Genomic DNA, 23,305 nt, shown 5'->3' with positions numbered 1-23,305 from the left:
CACATACTCTTATATATGTATAATATATCGAAAACTAACTCCAGTTTCGAATAGCTTTTGTATAAATTATATGTTCACCTGTCTCTAACAATACAAAAAACTTATTTTTTTTAATTTTAACAGTTCAATTTCAGTAGCAATAACCGCAAGTAAGGCAAGTAATGAGCCATTGCCTAATACAATATCGGAAAAGGTGCCATATTAACCGTTATAAGCTTGTACATAATACCAATAGCTTTCGCATACTTATTGCTTTGGTTAGTCTGCTGCATTAATAAAAGAATAATTGCGATCAACATAACATATACACATATATAAATATTAATATTTAGAGTCTTGGATACTTAAACAAATATCAAATTAAATCCACTCGAACAATGTATACATTTCCAAAAGTATTATTCGTGCTCATATATAGTTTGAACTTTTACAATGAATTGGCAATACTGTTATTAATTTTTAACTATTAACGTGTTAACGTGTTACTGTGTTACATACTTAAATACAAGTTTTATGAGCTTTCAAATACATACATATAAAATATGTTGTTTGCATTTATACTTTCAACATTCGTTATCGCCTTGAGACACCTTGGCCTTGTTATAACATTTGTGGTTCGTAAGCTTTTTGCATTCATTCATTGCTTTGCTGCTTTTGTTTAGTATTGAGGGCTGTTCTCTCATCACATCCCTAACATTGTAGGCCACTTTGTTGTATCAATAAGTGTATTCTCATTTTCTCAAGTGATTGTTAAATTACGAAAACAACAAATTTACAAAGCAGTCTTAGTCTTAAAGTTAAACACTGAAAAAACGTTTTTTGGCTTATTTCCAAAGTAGAAACAGCTCTTTTTGAGTATATCTCAACGAACTTATTTCATTTTTAGAATATGTGTTTTCTAGTTATTCACCAACCATAAATATGTTAAAGTTACGGACTTTCTTCGTAATTTTGTTTTTGGCATCAAAGTTCATTTAACGCTTTCTAAAGTACATATCACACTTTTTGAAGTAGTATTTAAGAGATTCTCAAATACGATTGGCTATTTTGAAGTACATTTGGCGGGTTCTGAACTATATTAACGCTTTCTGAAATACATTTAAATATATAATATTATATAAATATTGAAATATATTACACGTTTTCTGAAGAGCATTTGATTATTCGGAAATATATTTTATGCCTTATGAAGTACGATAGGAAACATTGTTTTTTTTTTTTTGTAGCAGCTTTCTAAAACCTGTCAGTGCGATGTAGTACCAGTCGTCTTCGTCTAACTCATTTAACGGTAGACCCAGGAAACATTGTAGTAAAGTTCGCTTCATTAGCTAGATGTGAACACGGCCCTAAGTAACATGTTTGCTTAAATGTAAGTATCATACATGCGTATCGCAAGTTTAGTCGCGTAGATCAAAGTAATTTACGTGTAATGCAGTTTGGCTTATAAATAAAGGATCTTTCAAAGAACGCGTCTATACCTTTAAATTCTTCAAGGTTGCACTATTTTTATTCAAGATACGGCTCTTAACAATTATATGTGAAAAATGACATAATTTAAATGTCCACCATGAGCACTTCTACCAGTCGATTCATGAATGCCTGACTTTGAGAACGTCCGGATTTCGATGTTGAAGTTTGTTCAGCAACACTTTGTGCTACAGCAGTAATATTTTCAACAGAACGTCCAGATTTTGGTCTTAGTCCCTTTTTTATTCTGGACAGGAAAAAAATTCACCATTTTTTCACCAACCTTTGAATTGTCAACTCACTCACACGAATATTTACAACAAAAAAATCTGGAATTTCGTGATAAGTTGTTCCATAAGATCGACTATTTTCATAATAAGTTTCAATAATTTGTGCTATAGCGAAAAAATGTACATCTGTCTACTAAACAAATGCCAAAGATGACATAAAGAAAAGGTATCGTCTAGGAATTACCATGTTCAATACTGACATCTAAGCGTCACTTCTGAAAATAACTTTATTAATAAAAAGGGTATTACTCAAGAGTTTAACAGAGCTGTTCTCGTCCTAAATACTTATTCGAAAAATTCCATCGCGTTTTCAACACTAATCGAATTAGCATTTTCCTGCATCATAGGATAATATCAAAAACATTTTAAAAGAGAATAGATCAAAATTGAAAACAAAAGTAGTAGATTTTACCAAAAGCTTAGGTCCAAATTTTCAAAGTACGAAAATATTAATACATTTTTGTAAACAATTCTCACTGGCTTGCTTATAACAGTTTTTTCATTTCATGGAAAAAACCAGTGAATGTTAATATGTGAAAATTTCTCAGCGCATTGGATATATACAAATACAAATTTAGATGACATACAGATTAGATGCACTTATTTTGTTTTCACTTTCTTTTCTTTTAGTTTTCATGATAGTAAAATTAAGTGGAACGATTTGATTAAATTAAGAATTCTAGAATTCCTAAATTAAATCTAATTTACCAAAATTAGGTCATAATAGGGAAATATTGGAGGAAGAATCTGATGAAAAAATTTCAAAAGGGCAAATGTCGCTACTAGCGTCATGATTGCAGAAAAGGTCCGCAACTGGCGAATAGCGTCCAATAATTTTCACTAATTTTAGCTTTGCCAGAAATAGTAAGCTTTCCAATTAATTTTGGAACAGCTAAGTCTGCTGGTCTTAATTTAAATTTATTATATTTATGTTATTTACGTCTGGTTGCTCTGGGAGTGCGCAAACAGAAGCAAGGATCTACAATATAAAAAATGTGCAAACTCCGATATTTGCTATATGTTTATCTTAGATGAAGCATTTATCTTTGGCTTAACTCTATGCAAAGCCTTTTGCAAAACATGCAAAGCCTTTTGAAAGCATGCAAAACAGTTGTTCAAGCTTATAATAATACAAATAGGAGTATGTTGACAAATTCATATTTCAAGCGTATCTGGTGATAAAAGAAAAATTGGTACATTTAATTTCAAACCTATATACAGTACAATCGTGATAGTCCGACATTTCTTAATCCGACACGTTCGGTAATCCGACAACCTCATAACGTCTATGGATGCAATTGGCATTATTTTATTTTGATCAGTCGTAGCATAGCAGCAGAGGGGGATTGTGTTTTGTTTCCCGGTCACAACGAATTTGTCATTAAATTTGAACGACGCCAGTTCTCTCGCGATTTCTGACGGTGTTGATGTGATTTTTTTCTGTCTTTTCGTGTCATTAAATGGAACCTTCGGTAGTCCGGAATATTTGATAATCCGACAACGAGTCGGACCCGTATGTGTCGGACTATCACGATTGGACTGTACTTGTAAAGACAAAATGGGTACGAAGCTTAGCAGGAAAATCTAAATGTTTTTTCAGCAGACAGACAGATACATAAATAAATCAAATTCTCTCGGAAGTACCAGCTGTATTACTTTGAGTACATGGTTTTTTTAAGTCTAAGTCTCTTTCTGTTCCGATGGAACTCAAAATTTCATAAATTTCAACAGAAGGAAATTATCTTTTGAAGAAAATCTTAGAAAAATACCGTCGTCAATTATTTATTGCGAGTCTGATGTATCAAAGATGCTGGAATGAGAATTAAAATATTGTCTCAAACAATAAAACACTTTATTTAATACATAATTTCTTTTACATTAACTCGAGAAACAAAAAAAACAAAAATTAAAACTTCCTTAATAATTGAGAGAGAAGATTAAAGCTAACTTCAACCAGAAGAAAGATACTGATAACACAGGTCAACAACGTTTTGTTCTAGGAAAGTGTAGGGTAATTTTCGAAGTAATTTTTTGCGTAGAATCCGAATCAGGGGTTTAAATTGCTCTATCACGTCAGGATTTTGAGATATCCTAACCTAAAAGTGCAAAAACGCTGTTTTTGCCCATTTTTGAGGTTATGTAGCTACGCAGATTTTGCTCTTCATAAAAAAGTAAACATAGTATTTTAAAGTATAAGTCTTCCTCTTTTAAATGCCGGTGAGTTTGCTTAAATATCTTAATTTTTCACTGAGATATCGCATTTTGAAGTTTCCATGTTTGTGAATTTTTCGATATTCGATAATCCATTGAGATAACATGAGACGTGATACGGTCGATTACATAGTCGCACAAAAAAAAAAACATGGAGACTGCAAAATGCGATATCTCAGTGAAAAATTAAGATATTTGAGCAAACTCAACGGCATTTAAAAGAGGAATACTTATAATTTAAAATACCACGTCTACTTTTTTATGAAGAGCAAAATCTTCGTAGCTACATAATCTCAAAAATGGGCAAAAACAGCGTTTTTTGCACTCCTAGGTTAGGATATCTCAAAGTCCTGACGTGACAGAACAATTTAAACCCCGGATTCGGATTTTACGCAAAAAATTACTTCGGAAATGACACTACACTTTTATAGAACATTCCGAACCCATTTTTTTGCAGACCTGTGTAATCGATCCTGTAGGCAGATTAATCAAAAATAGTATTATTTCTAGTCTATATCTTTGGCTAGCAAGAGTAGAAAGAGTGATGAGTTTAAACGACTATTATAAGGGGAAATATTATATAGAGAATCCCATGTTTTTTAATGTGTTCGACCTTAGCTTCATAAATTTGCGAAGGCTTCCTTCGGGAATTCTTCAGACGTTTATACATATATTTGGTAACAATAATAATAATAAGTATTAACTTGATAATCGAGGTAAGAAGAGATTTAACGAAAGAGACTAACTAAGACCAAGAAGATCACGGTTTTTTTTTAATTGCATATATATTTAAGTAGAAAAGTTTTAAATCCAGTTTAAAGCGATATTAGTCCAAATTCTGGGATTGAGCCATGTTGGTGATCGCTTTTTGAAGTTCTTCAAGAGGCTGTCTGCTTCAATCAAAAAGTAACATTCTCTGCTAAATTGCACGTTTTCTTGAAATTTTGTTAGTGCAGTGATTCAAAGAGCCAGGCCCGTGCGCAGACCCTCAGATTTAGGGGGGGTTTTCAAAAAATGTTACAATAAGCGTTACAGTCTTAAAGTAATTATAAACAATGAGACTTTGCATCATTTTTTTTTCTCTGTGCAGATGATGGGAATACAACATGTGTATCTTATATACGTATATTATGATTGGGAGCAATACTAGAAAACAATTCAATAAATATTATACTATATATTGATCGAAATTAAATATTTTTCGGGACTGTTAGCAATACAGATTTGTATATACTAATAAAAATTACATTTTTATGTGGATTAACTCGAGATTACAACACAACGGAAGTCAAGGATAAAAATTTTTATCTTGAAGTCATCAAATAGGCTTTTTCAGAAATTCCTATTTTTTTTGCAAATGGTTTACTTTCCGTAAAAATTTATATTTTTATAATAGTAACCGTAATTGGTTTCATTAAAAATTTACAGAAAGTTTTCCAGTAGTCGAACTCGCACTTGCTATTTCGTGAACCAGCACACTAATCACTCGGCCACCGAAGCATTTCATTAATGTAGGCAAATGTTCTATCATACTTATCGAATCGTTGTCTGTGTCTGCTGGTCGTTAGCTCTTCTGTTCTAATATCGATTGCATATTGGATGGGAGCATTAATTCATATTCTTCAAATAGAGACTTCTGCATTATTTCACATTTTGGAGATAAATTTGAGACCATCATAATACTCATAGATAGCTTCCTTAAAGAGATTACAAAAAGTCTTTTATTTCAAACAATCGGAACTTTTTTATAAATAGATTACAGCAAGCGTTTTATTTTAAAAAAGCAAATCTGTAGCTCTCTATTGAGATTTTGTTTTCCAATGGATTAGGAAAAGGTTATTGTGAATGACTCGTTAAAATTTTGCTAAATATGTTTGATAATTTCAAATTTTAAATGATTCGGAATACAAAAAAGTCTGGAGCTTTTTAGTTCTGCTTTACATACCGACAGTGGGCTTATTTTCTAGTTTTAGAACTATGCTTCATACCATCGATGCATTAATTTTGACTCAGACCACATTTGAAACCGTAAAAAATCATTGCACGAAAATTTTCATTTTTCACAAAATTTAATTTTTTCACAAAATTTAATTTTTTCACAAAATTTCATTTTTTCACAAAATTTACTTTTTTAAGATTTAAGATGCTATTAAAACGAAACTAATCTGTCAATGGTGTTTATCATAAACAATTTCAAACATTTAAACTATTTATAAAAGCTGCTCGGATGTGAGCGTTTGCATGATTCGTTTAAAGAAAAAAAATTTCCGCAGAGTCATTGGTGACAAATATAGACTTTCGAACAGGATTTATTTGCGGTAATGATAAGAAATTCACCAAACATTTTGTTGAAAATGGATGTGTTTTTCATAACAACGACGTTGATATGAAGTAAAACATTTTTAAACTTTATCTAATTGCTTCGATAGCGCAGAGGTAGGCGCATAAATACCTCGATCAGTAAACGCGAGTTCGACGCGAAGAAAGCTAACTGTAATTTTTTTGTTTTACTGTAATACATTTAAATTGCTCAAGCTGACATAAGTTGAAAGTGATGAATGGTTAATCAATGGCTCATTTATTTGCACTGAAGTCATAATCATTAGTGATAAAGTCATAATCATGAGTAATAAAGACATAATTGTTAGTAATTTTATTCCTAAACTTTTGCTTTGAACTGGGATAGTTGTCTAATAATAGTAAGATTACTTCTTAGCTGCGGCTTTTGTCTACTTAAACAGCTTTAATTTATTGCTTTATATAATAATCAATTACTTCAAGTTGGTTGTAGATATATTCAAATGTAATAAGCCTTGGCTAATAAAAAAAGATGTTTGTGTAACTATCAGTTAGGATTATTTTATGGCATAGTAGGCCGGCGGCACAGACAATTTGGTACAAGTATGAAATATTTAATGTTTTCGGCCTACAGTGGGTGGAGCGTTAATATGTACATTAACATTTTCGGTCAATTTGTATTTCAAATTTCATTATTGCTTTCTTGGCATTGCAGTAAAAGCAGCATGTTTAAGATCATCTAACCAAAAAACAAAGGATTGTTTAAGCCTTTCGTAACTCTTTAATTATGTCGAAAGTTTGTAGAATCTATGCCAAGACGCTTAGAAGTTGTTTCCAAAATAATGATTATCAAACGAAGTATTAAATAGCTTGAACACATATTTATACACCACTACTACAGACGTACTGTTAAGTTTATATGAAAAATAACAATTATTTTTAAATTTTGCGAAACTATTTATTTAATATTAAGCGTAAGTTTTAATAACTTTTCAAATAATTTATAAGAAATACAAAAAATTATAGATTTACATCATCGTTCTTATATGTAAAATACTTAAGCGAACCACTCAACTCTACGAGAGCTGACTTTATATTTTGCGCCCAATAATGACAACAAAGTAAAATAATAAATGAAATTGAATCAACTTTTAAAGCACTTTTGTCACTCAGATGTGAATACCTCCGAAACGAGCAGTTTCAAAGCTTCAACAGATTTTTTGAGCTTTGAAAAACGTTGACCTCACATTTTATTTTTGACGTTCGGGAACAAAAATAAATCAAAGTTGAAGTAAGTTGGTTAATGATTAGTGAAAGCGTTAAATGTAAGTTTATGCTAAAAAATACTATATCGAAAGTTGAAAATGTCGAATCAGTTCATCACACGTAGTGTGCAAAGGCGCAAAATATAAAAGGCAACCCTCGTACATACCAGCACACAATTAATTTTTATTATTTTAACTGATTTTTTCATTTTAACTGTTAAACGAATTTTTTATCTGACAATGCTCCAAATACCCCTAATGACATCCTGTGAAAGTTTACAATGGCAACCATAACTTAGTGCATGATGCTTTTTTAATATTTACAATTTTTTTCGAACTAAGATTTTTTTGTTACATTTGTTATTTTGCTACAAAATTCATACTGGAAATTTTTCTTCAAAATTTCAAAATTTAGATTTATTTTTCTAAATTTTGTATAAAGCTTGAATATTTGATTTATTGTGGTTTTGGTTACAGAAAGAACAAAATTTACCAAAAAAAAATTAGCTTGAAAAACAGTTTTAATATCGAGAAGTTTTTTAAGACGTTTTTTGTGCTTTTTCTTCAAAATTTCAAAATTTAGATTTATTTTTCTAAATTTTGTATAAAGCTTGAATATTTGATTTATTGTGGTTTTGGTTACAGAAAGAACAAAATTTACTAAAAAAAAAATTAGCTTGAAAAACAGTTTTAATATCGAGAAGTTTTTTAAGAGCTTGAGAACTTAAAATGCTAATACAAAACGGAAATATTGTTGGAATGGATTTTTTTACTATAATCTGGTAGATCATTCCATGGCATTTAGTTTTTGTATATGATATCCAGCATATGTATTTTCGCCGCGGCTACGAGTTACTTGGTCCATTCGATTAGTCCAATTTTTGATTACTTTTCCTAGTAATAATAAATCTAAATGAGACCCATCAACAAAAACTCGACGCAAACGATGGTCATTTAACTTCAATTATTGCACGAAATTATGCAAAATTCTCCACGTGGTCGAAGTACAACAAGTTGAGAACGACGACAAATCGACAGGATTGCGTCGTTTTGAACATATCGCTGTACGAACTTCGCGAACAGGTTTTTTTCTTCAAAGTACATTTCCACAATTTGCTCTGGCGTTAGACGATTCATAATGACTTGCCAAAGAAGTGTCAACACAATTTGCCATTCTCAGCTGTCAAATCATTGTTATCGATATCGATAGTTTTCATGCAGCTAAAAAACACTCGGTCGGCCGCCGTAGCCGAATGGGTTGGTACGTGACTACCATTCGGAATTCACAGAGGTTCACAGAACGTAGGATCGAATCTCGGTGAAACACCAAAATTAAGAAAACATTTTTCAAATGGCGGTCGCCCCTCGGCAGGCAATGGCAAACCTCCGAGTGTATTTCTGCCATGAAAAAGCTCCTCATAAAAATATCTGCCGTTCGGAGTCGGCTTAAAACGGGCCTACAATTTGTGGAACAACATCAAGACGCACACCACAAATATTAGGAGGAGCTCAGCCAAACACCCAAAAAGGGTGTACGCGCCAATTATATATATAATATATATATACATATATTAAAATAATTCTCATGCACAAGTTATGCTCGCCACTGCAGATATTTTTTTTGGAAAACTTAAGTTTAATATTTAATATGATAGCGTTACCTGCTGTAAGTTTTTATTGTGTGTTTATATATGTGTATATAATTTTCCACACATGTATTTTGTTAAGTTTATTATGCTTTTAATTTCCGCGCTGCATTTTTAGAATGTACTTTGCTTGAGTTTTTGCTTTAATGCATGTATTTATGGATTTTTAATAATTATTTTTTTTTATTTTATAATGGTTTTGCTAGTTTGTATTGAGGTTGACTTTTATATGTTTGTACCTTAGAATTTTCCTTTTTTTCTTTTTTAATATATGTATCTGCGAATATTTTAATGCTAACATTTACCTTGTTTTATTGGAGTTTTATCAAATGTTTTCGTTTATTTCTTATTTTGTGTGTCTCGTTTTTCGTTTGATCGCCGTTTTATGTATGTTATGTCTGCGTTTTGTGTTGGAATTTGATCTTTATGTACGTACATATATGTATGTATATATGTGAGAAATGAACAACAACAACAACGAAAACAACGACACAAAATGAAAATGTTGTGAATTGTTTTATGGAATTGACATCATCACTGATTGCTGGATGCTGATTGTGCGTGAAAAACCATTAACTCGCATACGCACATATGGCATGTGTGTGGTGTACGGCTCCTTTAAATGTTTATTTTGTTTTGGATGTATGCATGTGTGTGAAACAAATAAAAAACACTATAAAAATGTCATTGAACTGTGCAAAAACACATACATACATACATACGCCCGCAACTAAAAATATTGACTTTCGTGTGTTGTGCCTATGCATGGACGTGTGTATTTGTGTTTGCATATATATGTACATGTGTATGCACCCTGCAATAATGCTATCTGTTGTATTTGTTGTGTATCTGTTGTGTTTGTTTGTATCATCAATTTATTTTCATTGGATGTGACTACTAAAAATAGTACCGATGACACACACATACTCACCGAATACACACATACGTACTTATGTAAATATTGATAAAAATGGCTGTGATATTTGGCCTCTGGTGACGGTCAAGCATTGTTTGACAAGAACTTTATATGTGTGCGTGTCGGGTGCTTGACGCTAATATCTAAAATTTTTGATTTTTACCGACAACAAGTATGTGTGACACGACGCCACCCGACTGCACTAACACATACAAAGCTCAGTCAAGCATGCTGTATCGTCACCAGAGGCCAATTGTGAAAAACATTGAAAATATGTCGGTATGTGATCAGCAATCATGCGTCTTGATGATGATGGTCCAAATAAATAAATATGCACATTGGCTAACAAACTCAAACACACATACATACATACACACACGTATAAACATTTTAGCTGACACTGAACACAAACGCTGAAAGTACAATAATAATATAATAAAATAATAGTTGGATATTTCGCGAATTTGCGGGGGAAAATCAACTACATACACAAACACCTTGAAAATTTTAAATTGTCTACGAAAATTCATCACGCCAGAAGACACTAAGCTAAATAGAAAAATATTCTTGTTTCGCCTACTAAAATTCATATATTATGCTGTTGATGCCGTTGCTGCTGCTGCCGCCGATGCTGTCAACTACGTACACTCACCAACAAAAACAACCACAACCGACATCTTCATCATCTCGTCGTAACATCAACAAAATTGGTAATAAATTTTTTGCAAAACTACTTGTTTGCGTCGCATTTGCTTCTTCGATCGGCGATGTGGCGACCAACACGTGTCGTCCGCCTGGCGTCCACTGGCGTGTCTGGTTTTTTACGCTTCAAATAAATTTCGCCAACACATATCTTTGATAACATGGCGCCACCGCTATTATATACATGTGTATGTTTGCACATCATGTCATGTCGCGTCTTTCACCAAATGCCTTTGATCTTCTCTCGTTAATTTAATGCGCCTGCTTGTGGGAACTCATGTTGTGGGCCAATTCGGTGTCGACTGCTTGCTGCTGCCGCCGCTGGATGACTGATCTTTGCACCAAATTGCCAAATGGTTTATTATTATTTTTTGTTGTATTTTTTGTTTGCTTTGCTATGATTTTTCAATGGGACTACAAATAGTGAGTTGACGTTGTACGACAATAGCGTGCCCATATACTCCATCTCGTCGAAGGCTAACTAACCTCCTCGGCCAACCCATTGGAAACTGCCGTCGCCCGTCAATCAACTGCCAGAATACATTTCAATGATGATTGCTTAAAAAGCTTTTTGCTAGAAATTCCCAACTAGTTTAAAATGTTTATGATTTGTTAGTAGAAAACAAATAGAAATTGATAATAAGAAGAAGAAGATTCATGCGAACGTTACTTATTAGGGCATTACCATATACAATATATTTTTAATTTTAATTTATGTATCTGCTACGCTAATGTAAATAAAAGATTAAGTACATTTTTTTAATTTATTATATAAAAGCATTGTTTTTGGCGTAAATTAGTTGCATATTACACATCAATATACGAGTATATCGTCTTATGCACTTACTTATTTAAACTTAAATAGTTAAAAATTAGTTTAAAACGAAATGTTGCAATTAATTTCTGCTAACACTTCATTCTCTTGCCAAATTAAATACATGCATACATATTTATATTTTTTTTTATCACAATTACTGATTTCGTTGTTGTAACAAAGCTTTTGTTGTATATTTATGTTTTAGAATTGCATAAAAAACGTTTGCGCTGTATTAATTATTTATTTAACTAAAGTTAAAAAAAGTAGTTTAAATTATATTTATGCCTATATAAATAAAGTTTGTAAGTAAACCGCCCCTTTGTATTTAGCAAGCACCATTAAATTATTATAGTAGTTGAATTTGCAAATATAAATAAACACATAAAACAACTGAAGATATAAGTACATATTCGACTCTAAAGCTCTCTCTCTCTGGGCAACTGTGTAACTGGTGCCCTACTGTATAACGCTCCATAAACGTATATGAAAATATTTAAATTAATTTATGTATAAATAACATTAATAAAAAACAATCTTTTAATTTTTTGCTTACCTTGTTCGTTGTTGTAGCCTGTGTTTTATTCACTTATGAGTTGCTGAATCCTATTTGCCAATATACATATGTACATGCAAGCATACGCAGTATATGATGTGCAAGTATGCATGTGCACAATTGTTCTTACATGCGTATTTACTTTGATCTTTTGCAGCTTTCCAGCCTCATTATTGTACAGTAACAACAATAAATTGAATTTACAACTCTGTATGAATAACTCTGTGCAAACATTTTTGCTTTGCATTTACACACCAACATACATACATATACATATACACATTTGCTTGCCTGTAAAAACTAATCGCACTTTTAATTTGTTTGTTTTCTCATCTGTTGTTTATTGTTTTCTATCACTTTGTGCATTCAATTGCTATTGACATCTTAGTGAGAGTGAATATTACTCTACTATGTACATACATACATACATGTACTGTTACTTTACATAGATATTTTGAAAGCGTAAGTATCATATTTATGATATCACCCGATTACTCCGAAATCGGAACGCGAAGTTCGATATTTTCCCTTTTTAATATAATAAAATAAAGCACAACAAAACGTTTTCTTTAAAGTTCCAGTATTGTGTTTCATATCTACTTTAAACTGTCAAGCAAGACAAATGGTTTAGATGAGCCTTTTTGGGGGTCTTTCAATTATTAGTGCGAAAAACAAATTAATAGAATATTTTTTGAAACTTTTTTGGGGCTTTTCAGTTTTTTCATAAGAAAAAGATTTAAAAATAATCTTTTTTTTATCATTGAAGGATCCTGTTTTGGACCTTGACGGTTTCTATGCAAGAAAAATAATTAGGAATAATATTTTTATAGATATTTTTAGTTTTTGGGTATTTTCCGTTTCTTCACCAGAAAAAGAATTAAATTTTTTATAATTTTTAATTTCTGCCTCAGAAATAAATTTTTGAATTTAGACCTATTCAGTTTCTAGGCAAGAAAAAGAAATTAGAATTCATTTTGGACGTTTTCATTTTCTACGGAAAAAAAATTAACGACCCCACTACTACAACTGTAAGCATGCAATACCCAAACTCTCGGCATGCCTAAAGCCTTGCTTGGAACTAAGCACAACTGCAAGCTTTGCATATTCCACTTGACCCTTTGTAATGAATGGAATTTGTAATGTGAAACTTCTCTTGCGGGGATAGTGAAAAGAAATCGTCACGGTATTTGTCTTGCTTCTCATACTAATACTTCGAATGAATTGTACCGCTCCACCTGTTTTATATTTGTTGTATTTTCGGAAAAAATTCCCTAGAGTACGCCGGACAATGCTGGCTTTATGCACCTGCATTCCGTTTTACTTTTTCAAACCACATCTCGCTAGCTTCCTTTTCAATCAGAAGTTCGTTGTCAATATTTGTATGAAGTGGTATTGTTGTATTGTTTTTGAAGAAGTGGTGTAGCTCGTAAGGTTTTCTCCGAGTTCAAATGCGAGCCAAATGTGATCAACTGCAACCAGAAGACCTTAGGTTCAAACCTCTATAAGACTATCACTCGAATTAGTATCCCTTTTGGAGGTACTGACAAATTTATGCAGCTTCCAAACGTCAGATAGCTTTCACGTCCAAACTCGTGAAAAATGTACCGAAAAGGGCCTGCAAATGCCATTTATCAAGTTCAGAATTGCTTCGAATTCTGCCTCCTATAAACTCTAAGACAACTTCTATCAGATTTACGCAATCGATTTGAGCGTTATTACATAAATTAACTTTCTACAAAACCACTCCAAATTCCACCTACTAGTCTGTTCTTGATGCAACTCTATCTGATACTAAAAGGCCTGGACGCAAACGGTAACATGGCTTTGAACGTTTATACACAAACATCTTTTTCGGATGAAGTACCAAATTTTTCCATGTATTCATTCCGGAGATTCGAACCCGGGCACTACCGGCGGCCCAAGATTACAACCAATACGGCTTGGCGGCTTTCTTGTTCGGGCGGCGGTTCTCAAATTTATTGTTTATCAATTATAAAAAATCCCCACGGCAATTTATACAATAGCACCTGCTAATGGTAAGCCTTTATTAAGAACTATTTGAGTGAAGGTAACCATACCCTCAATCACGGACTCGATGTGAATTGACCTCGCTACACTTATTGACCCTTCTGAAGGCATGGGCCTATGCCAATAAATTGCAAGTAAGTGATGGCATTAAAGTGATCCCAACACAAGGAATTGCTCAAATTGGGCCGTGGCAGACATTTTAACGATGTCATATGCCACACATAATGGGATATACGGACATTTCAAATAAAAAGAAAAGATTTTCGTGAAATAGGTCAACTAAAATTATGATCGTGCCGTCTTTAAAATGCTTACATTTGTTTATTAGTAACTATTTTAATTATACATATATTAATATACACCCTTTTTGGGTGTTTGGCCGAGCTCCTCTACCTATTTGTGGCGTGCGTCTTGATGTTGTTCCACAAGCCGACTCCGAACGGCAGATATTTTTTTTATAAAGAGCTTTTTCATGGCAGAAATACACCGGAGGTTTCCCATTGTCTGCCAAGGGGCGGGGCGACCGCTATTAGAAAAAGTAACCTATTTTAATTACATTTATCAAAAAAAGTTACATATGCCCAACTGCATGTATATTTTCAAAAATATTTTTAAAGCTTTTGCTTTGCGCCAATAAAAAAGCTTTATCACCAAAAAGAATGTTCCGAAACGTATTCTTATAAATGCAGTAGAGCACTTTCGCAGTCTCGAAGAGAGAGCCAGCTTCGGCACTTATTGCATTGCAACCAGTTCTCAATTGCAATGAGATCTTAGTACTGATTATAAGCTAAGCTTTTTCAGTTGATTCACGCCTGTTCTTCTTGTTGGTGTTGCGCTTTTGGTTGATTCATATAAAACAGTTTATTTTGAAATATTTCAACAAACCTGAAGAGCGGGATTCGCATTTGGCGGTGGAAAATATTATACCACTGACATTTTTATGATAAGTAAAACAAAATAAAAAAATTGAAAGTTTACCTCAACGGAACTGTTTTACCGAAATGAATATTTTTCTGTACCATTGATTGCCAGGAACGGAGATTGAAAGAATTAAGTAATTTTATATAAAAGTTGTGTTGGAAATTTTTTTGTTATTAGGAAGCGTTTTTATATATTCCGTTTGTAGAAAAAACGTGTTCTTTTGAATGCCTACTTCTGTGTTTCGCTGAAACAAAATGAACGCAATTTTGAAATATGTTTTTTTAGAGCTTCGAATAATTCACAAAAAAATAAAACATCTCTGGGTTTATTTAAAACCGATTACACAGATGTGTGCCAACTGATTTCTAATTCGGAGTTCGCAACTGATACGTAGGCATACAATTCAACTTGCCAAGCTTTTCAATAAGCTAATATAATTGGGCATACTGGACGTGCATACATAAGTTAGTAAATGTCTCTATGCAACAAGCTTTCCTTTAGTTTACTTTCTGCCATTTTATGTAATTTAATGTGTGACCTGTTGCTCAAAGTTGCATTCATATGCTGAATATAAAATAGTTTTTGAAGATACAGAGTGAACCATCAATATGTGATCATTGGAGACAAGACAAAAGCAAATTGTTTTGTTTATACAGTTTCCGTAATACATTTGGATTTTCGGTTAAAGCATTGCGTAAATTGTTTAAAAAATATCACTTTTTAGAAAGATATTTTTATTTGGTTATAGGCGACACAGGCTTTTTGGCCAAAACACGCTAAAATGAAGTCGCAGCTAACTCTACATCTACTCCTTACATACACAGATTAAGTAGAAAAGCTATGTTAAAATATAGATGGGGACCCCGAATTTTCACTATTGATACATCTCTGTTATGCCAAAAATCATAATATGGCTGTCTTAACATCTGTCACAAGAGCAAACAAAACAAAATTAAGACACGAAAATGCTAAATGCTAAAGCGGTAACGCCATAGGCGTAACCATAACCATGCCGTAACCGTAAACAACTGATATTGAAGTAGAATGAATGACAACATTTGCATTTTGTCATAAAAACAAGAATAATTTTCCACTAAGTCAATTAATTTTTCGTCGTTCATTTCTAATTTCCAAATGTTTATCGCAAATATAGATACATACATACGGCTACGCTTATGGCTATGGCGCTATGATGCGACATCTATAACCATGCACAGTGTTGCCCATATGTCGCTTTATGATTGAAAGACGTTTTAAAATATTGAAAACTTACTTCCAAGTGATTGTTGTCTTGCTTGTGTATTTTTGACGTGATAACGTCTTGTAATTCGATTTAGCCGGTTGCACGCACGAAAAAATGTGTCGTTACCTTGCTCATTAGTGTTACCTTGCTCATTTGTCGTTACCTTGCTCATTTGTCGTTACCTTGCTCATTGCCGTTACCTTGCTCATTGCCGTTACCTTGAATGAACTGCAAGCGAAAGCGCGGAACGAACAAAGCAAACGAACGGCAACGTTCGACATCTTGCTCTCTCCTACTTAAGTGAGCGTATATATGTATGTATATGCGCATATGTACATATATAAATTCACGTATTTGTATTTGATTATTATTAATTTGATTTACTTGAAGAATTTAAAATAAAACCAAGTTTGTCAATAATACCTGTTGTTTTAATGTTATTATTATTAATTTTTTTATTATACAATATATGAAGGAAAAAATGTATGGTAATATTTACCACATACCTTATAAGATATGTTGTATACTAATATATGTATATAAACATGCATATACATATACAATTTCGCGCAATTTTCAAAAAGAACAAATCTATATGTAAAGATGCATACAAATCATATGGGCATATCAAATATACGAATCTATTCCGTATGCAAGCAAATGTAAGCTAATGTGCTTGAACTGCAAACGAGAGCGCGGAACGAACGACAAAGAACACAATCGGCCCCCGCGTTCGGCAACGTTCGACATCTGGCTCTGTCTTACTTGAGTGAGCATATATATGTATGTATATGTATTATATGTATATGCGCATTTGTATATAAATTCACATACTTGTATTTGCATATGCCTTCTTCCTGTGTGCATGGTAATGAACCATTTCTCTGTTGAGAATAGGACGATGATAGAAAAAGTAGGAAATGAAAGGGAGTGTTTCGAGTGTAAAGTGTCTTGAAAAAGGCAAATCGATGATGGTGCCTCTTAATGTTGTTGACTTATTAACGTCTGATGCACAATCGAAATTGAAGATATCTTTCATGAATTTGATAAATGTTTCGTCATTTTTCACGTTTGTGTAATGTGTAAATGTAACTTGACCTATTCCATTGCAATTCCATTTACTTCCTCCTCTATATCCATACAAAATATCTATCAAACAAATAAAATAAAATTTTCTTTTGAAAAATGCAGCCATTCCATCAGTATTTTCTTATGACGTTGTCACGTTAAACTATCGTCAGTAAACCGACTTTACAGACAACCTCTTTTTTTTTATAGAAATTTCTGACGAAGCTCTTTTCACCTCGGTGTCGAAGTGAATAAAAACGATTACTTCACCACATCTAGTGATCAGAAAACTCGCGCAATAAGTATGGAGCCAAATATTCCGATTTGTTTTTTAGCTGAAACTTTAACGATTTTTTGTGTCAGCAGAATGTCGCTGGTTGGTGGTGCACAGATCATCAAATAATCAATATTTTGCTCACTATATAATACTCTGACTGCAAACCATTTTCATACCACGTTTCCGGAACAATCGACCGCATTTCGCTGTTAATGCGCCGAATGTAGTCCTCTTAATTGCGAATCTTAGCTGGTTTATCAGCAGAAACCGCACCTCCAAAAAGAGTCAAAGGTGCCAAATCGCATGTTCTAGGTGGTCTACTGAGGAAAGGCTCATTTTAGAGATCGTTCGGTTACCACAAGTTCATTCCAAGTTTCAATTCTCAACCTTCAATTTCGAAAAAATATAATTCGCCGGTACTTAAATCATGATTCATAAACAAGTCTGATAATGGGGTATCGACAGCCTCGTAAGTAAATATTTATCTCATTGCAAATACGACAAACAACTAATTTCATTAGTTTTTACTAAGGGACAGCACTTGGACTCTAAATGTTTTTAACAGAGAGAAAAGTCCTATAGTTAGAGGAGCAGGTCTTAACTCAATCTCCGTGTTTATATTTCTTGTATAATATATAAAGGATATTAAAATATGGCAATATCCATTGATATTCAACCAAGAAAGAACCGAGATTTTATTATTTTCAAAGCGAACATTTCAAGGGATTTTCAATAGTTAAATACAAAAGTCTGAAAGTAAATAATATAGGGTAGGTCATGAAAAATTTGTTTTTTGAATCGGCTATAAAAAAAAACTAAATATTTTTTCAAACTTTATCTTTTATTTTGAAGATTGAACATTGTCATTTATGAATGAAAAATAATATCGTTCAAATGACTGCCACGACTGGCTTTAAGCACATTTTCAATTGTTTGGGCTCCAATTTCATGAATGGCAACTTCGATTTCGTGTTTTAAAGCATCAATCGTCTCTGGATGGTTCGTATAGCATTTGTCCTTAACGGCTCTCCACAAAAAATAGCCCAACGGGCTTAAATCACAGCTCCGAGGCGGCCAATTGATATCGGGATTTCGGCTGATTATTCGGTTTTCAAAAACGGTAGCCAAAAGTTCGAGTGTAACTTTGGCAGTGTGACAAGTTGCACCGTCCTGTTGAAACCAAATGTCGTCCATGTCATCCTCTTCAATTTTTGGAAAGAACTCGTTGAGCATGTCACGGTAACGCTCGCCATTTACTGTGACCGCGGCTCCTCGCTCATTTTCGAAAAAAATGGCCCGATGATGCCGCCAGACCAAAAACCGCACCAAACAGTGACACGTTGTAGATGCATTTGCTTCTCTACAGTAACGTGTGGATTTTCTGAGCCTCAAATCCGACAATTTTGCTTATTGACGTAGCCACCGATGTCAAAATCAGAAAATAAGAAGAATACTCACCACTTTGGAAATAGGTTTTCAATATTTCCCAATTTTGTTCAAGCGTATAGCGTCCCATTTCGTAAATGTCAAACCTTTAAGTAAATTATGAACATATTTGACATGTCATTTGTGTTACCATTCGCAAAAAAAATAGGTGGTTCAAAAAGCAAATGCTATATGGCTCACCCGTATAAAAATAAATCTTATGGTATAACCAGATTTTTGAGAAATAGTCTTGATTTTTACATAGTGAGAATGCGTCGGCTTTTAATTGTTCGAGACCATTGTTCCAGAACTCGACCGTATGCGCCTGATATGGCGCGGACTCACTTTCAGCCCGGCGAGAGCAGGACAGCTGAGGAAAACATACTTCTGTTTGAAGTACTTAAAGCAATACTCAGTCTCACCGCATGGATACCTATTGGATAATGCCTAGAAAAGACACCTACAAAAATTCGAGAGCTGCGGCTTAGTTAACTTCAGAAGTTCTCTCACGCGCCTTTGATTACCGTGGCCGGAAGAATATCGTATCTTCGCACGTTTGTGTTCTAAGTATTTAACAACGCTCCATTATTTTTGACAGAATGTATTATATTATATAAGCTGTTGATGTTCAATTCTGGATTAGTTGTTCAACTGGACGTTCTTTTAATGAAATAAATAATCTAAATTCTCACTTGAAACGCATGGGGTTCTTTAATGGCTTAAGCCTTAATTTTGTAACAAATCTAAATTCATCATCATAGGAAAACCTACCGTTAAGCTGTTTAGAAAGATTCGGTTAAAGGAAGTGATAAAGTATGGGAAAAACGAAAAACGGTCTAGCGTTACCTTCAACAAAACACTAAACTCCGTGTAAATCTAAATTTTGGCCTTGAAAGACTTGACGGTGTATCCGCTTATGCTGAAAAGATGCTTTATAGGTGCAGATAAAACTGAAACAATTCCAGGGACATTGTCTGGGGCGAAGTGATTCTAACTCAGGACAAAAGGCCTAGACCCATGTAGTAAAAGCTCCACATCTTTTTGTATTCTCAGTTAATGATTTGTTAATGACCATTAAAAGTTTGTGATTCTTTGCCTGACTATTTTTAGAATAAGTGAAATAAGGGTTTAATATTAATATCGGACCGAAATCTATAATTCGTATTAAAATCGCATTTGAGAGGTCGCTAAAGGGATAAAATGTTTTGGAATATTTCGGAAAATTTCATTACGGGTATTTTCAGGCACAACTTTATACGAAAAACGTAAAAGTACACAGAAAATAAAAACCAGACATACATATGTCCTTTATATACATACATATGTATATGCAATAATTTTGTTTTGTGCTTTTATAAATATTATTGAACAGAATTTTTTTCAAAAATATGTTTAGGAGTACTTGGACAGCTGGTTGGTCCGACAATTCTTTCGGAAATTCGAAGCGTCTAAAAGAAAACATTCATTATAAATATTTAAATACACACTCTCATGCAATACATTGGAATTTTTTTTATTTTCTTAGTAAATTATTAATACAAAATACTAACCCAACACACGTTTTCATTCACTTTGCAGAATTTCACCGGACGGCGATCGGGAAGCAGATGTACCTTTCGGCGAAGAAGAAGATGCATAGCCACTACTGCGTGAAATTGATTCCGAGTGCAGTGATGACAGCGATGACACACTCTTCAAGAGCAACAACAACACATCGAATAATCACGGTCTTTCCAGCATTATCAGCTAGCACATGCGACACTATTGGTTAGATGACTCTAACATTCGTTTCGAAACTTCTAACATCGTTGCCCTCATGCAAATGCAGATCTTCATATATTAGCAATAGTCGGACCAAAGGAACAATCAGACACAGCAACAACAACAGCCGCAATAAATAATTTTGTAAACATTACAGCAATGAACAAAATGCAAATGTTCATATTTTTTTATTGTATAAAAACAATAACAACAACAAAAAATATCAGCATCATCATCATCTAGGCGTTAAGACATCAGATTTTTTAATGCATTTAGATGAGATGGCACACATGTATGAAATGATTGGAGAATTTTGATGAAAATGATTAGTACAACAGTTGATGGACCAATGCGGCAAGTCGTCATTGGGACTTATAAGTAACTATGAGAAAGTGAAAAACTAAAAGACATCTAAGTGGAATCAATTAGGCAATTATTTTCTATTTTTTAAATAAATTCTGGTAAAATTTGATATCGACAAAGACATTTACAAAAAAATTAAATTAAAATTATATATATGTTGCTTTTTAAAACTTAAATAATGGTAAATGTTAAAATTATGTGCTATTTTAAAATTTTTATACCATATAAGAAAATAAAATATTTCGCTTTCGCTTTTTCCACAATTGTAAATATGTATGACAATACTGTGCTCTCTAAAAAATTAGAAACTGTAAAACGAAAAGAAATTTAAATTTTAAGATGTATGGTACATGGTAAGGCTGTGAGGTTTGTAGTAGGAACCGGCAAAAAGCGTAAAAACTTAATTATAAAGTTTTAAGAAAAAATACTTAAATTCTATTAATTAATAAGATTTTAATTGTTGATGATGTGTGATTAAATCAAAAATGGTTGCAATATTTTTTTAAAAGTATTGTATATGGATACATATTTTAATAAACATGTTTATAATATTGCTTGAATGCTAGAAGAACGTTAAAACCAAAAAAGAAAAAAAAAAAAATTAATAAAAAAATAAAGCCGTTTTTTTAATTTAGTATGCAGAAATGGCCTTGGCTAATTATTACATACTTTGTGTTATGCAAAATATTCAAGGTAATTATTACAAGAAATCAGGTCTTTATTTTTACTTAGGGAAAAATGGTGCATAGAAAAATTCCATTTACTCGAATTCTCGATGTTTTGAGTTATGTCGTTCTTGCAGTAAGCGGGTAATATGTAATATGTGTCTACAAGTACATATTTCTACTTAATACGAGGGCTACTCTTTATAATGTGAGCCTTAGCAAACATAAGCGTAACCCTCATGGGGAGTGGTAACCAACGTAACCTTATGGAGGATTATTAATATTAAAATTCCGAATGTTTTATCAATTGAGAACGATCTCTGTTGTTTACGGTTAATCGAACTCAGTTCTTTTGTACTCACTTTTGGCGATGATGCTCCTTCCTTCGACATTGTGAATTGCTGCAATAACTAATTTTATAGCAGACTAAATCCTTTGCTCAAGAAAAATCGGAAAACATTTGATCCGTTCCCGCACGTTTAGTAAAAGTATACCAGAATGTATAGAATGCATAGATGCGGCGAAAATTAAACCGGTAATCGGCTCTCAGCGAATTTGAAGGAATCATATGATTTGCTGACGTAATAAGGGAAACTACAGTGATTTGTTTACAACAAAGGTCGATAAAAACTGAGATATAAAAAAATTAATGGAGCCCACGACTATATTACTTCATTGACATCTGAACAACGACTGACTGGAAGAGCGTAAAAATAAATGTGAAATATGCGGCCACAATTGTGCCAAGTTCCCGTAAGACAAAGTCATTCTTGTAATTTTGCTTCGGATTACCAAATCTTGTATTTCTATCATTCTTGGTAAAATCTGTAAAAAAATGTATCAAGATTAAAAACATACTCCAAGGACTTGGCTGGTAACAAATATGAGATCCATGGGTATTTTATGTGTTTTTGATTACTAGGCTCGCAATACAAAAAGTAACCCTCGTACCTATACTTTTGTTCTCAGTTGGATTTTTATTTAAAAAGTTGTACAATTGGATCATTATAAGGAAATTCATGAAATAGTACTAGTACTCGTACATGTTCAAGGGAACTCAAATTGTTATTTTGTCCGGGTGATTGCTTTGTATGTATTCAGTTCCATGTGTGCTTTATATAGTCTATTATATTAGTTAATAACAAATATAAGTTCTTATGTTGAATAAAATTACAAAATCATAAACACATTACAATAAACAAAAACAAAATCGGAGTGATTTATTTAGGTTGATTTAAAACTTGTTTGTGCACGCGAAGCAGCGATAGATAAAAAAGCCGTATAACAGCAAGAAAAATTAAGCTCGCCTTAAACCAAGTTGTTGGCTGGATTTTAAAAAATATTGGTTAGAATGAAAGTATTGATTGAGATCTTACCTTCACAACCCCA

At 32.9% G+C, this 23,305-nt stretch overlaps 1 protein-coding gene across 9 annotated transcripts in view; it reads left to right on the top strand.

Annotated features, from left to right (window-relative positions):
• Window positions 1-23,079, top strand: part of LOC128871776 (protein Malvolio) — a 73,134-nt gene extending 50,055 nt beyond the window's left edge. For 3 of the 9 annotated variants that reach the window (XM_054113836.1, XM_054113835.1, XM_054113834.1), the window contains exon 12: window positions 124-540. In XM_054113836.1, the coding sequence (XP_053969811.1) occupies window positions 124-205 (82 nt within the window). In that variant the 3' untranslated portion in view covers window positions 206-540. The other 6 variants (XM_054113832.1, XM_054113833.1, XM_054113837.1 and 3 more) reach the window with 5 other exon arrangements.
• The last annotated feature ends 226 nt before the right edge of the window (window positions 23,080-23,305 follow it).

Source organism: Anastrepha ludens, chromosome 2 (assembly GCF_028408465.1).
Source record: "Anastrepha ludens isolate Willacy chromosome 2, idAnaLude1.1, whole genome shotgun sequence".
Classification (NCBI taxonomy): Eukaryota; Metazoa; Arthropoda; class Insecta; order Diptera; family Tephritidae; genus Anastrepha; species Anastrepha ludens.
The sequence above is the reverse complement of the archived record's forward strand: the minus strand, read 5'-3'. Positions and strand labels throughout refer to the sequence as shown.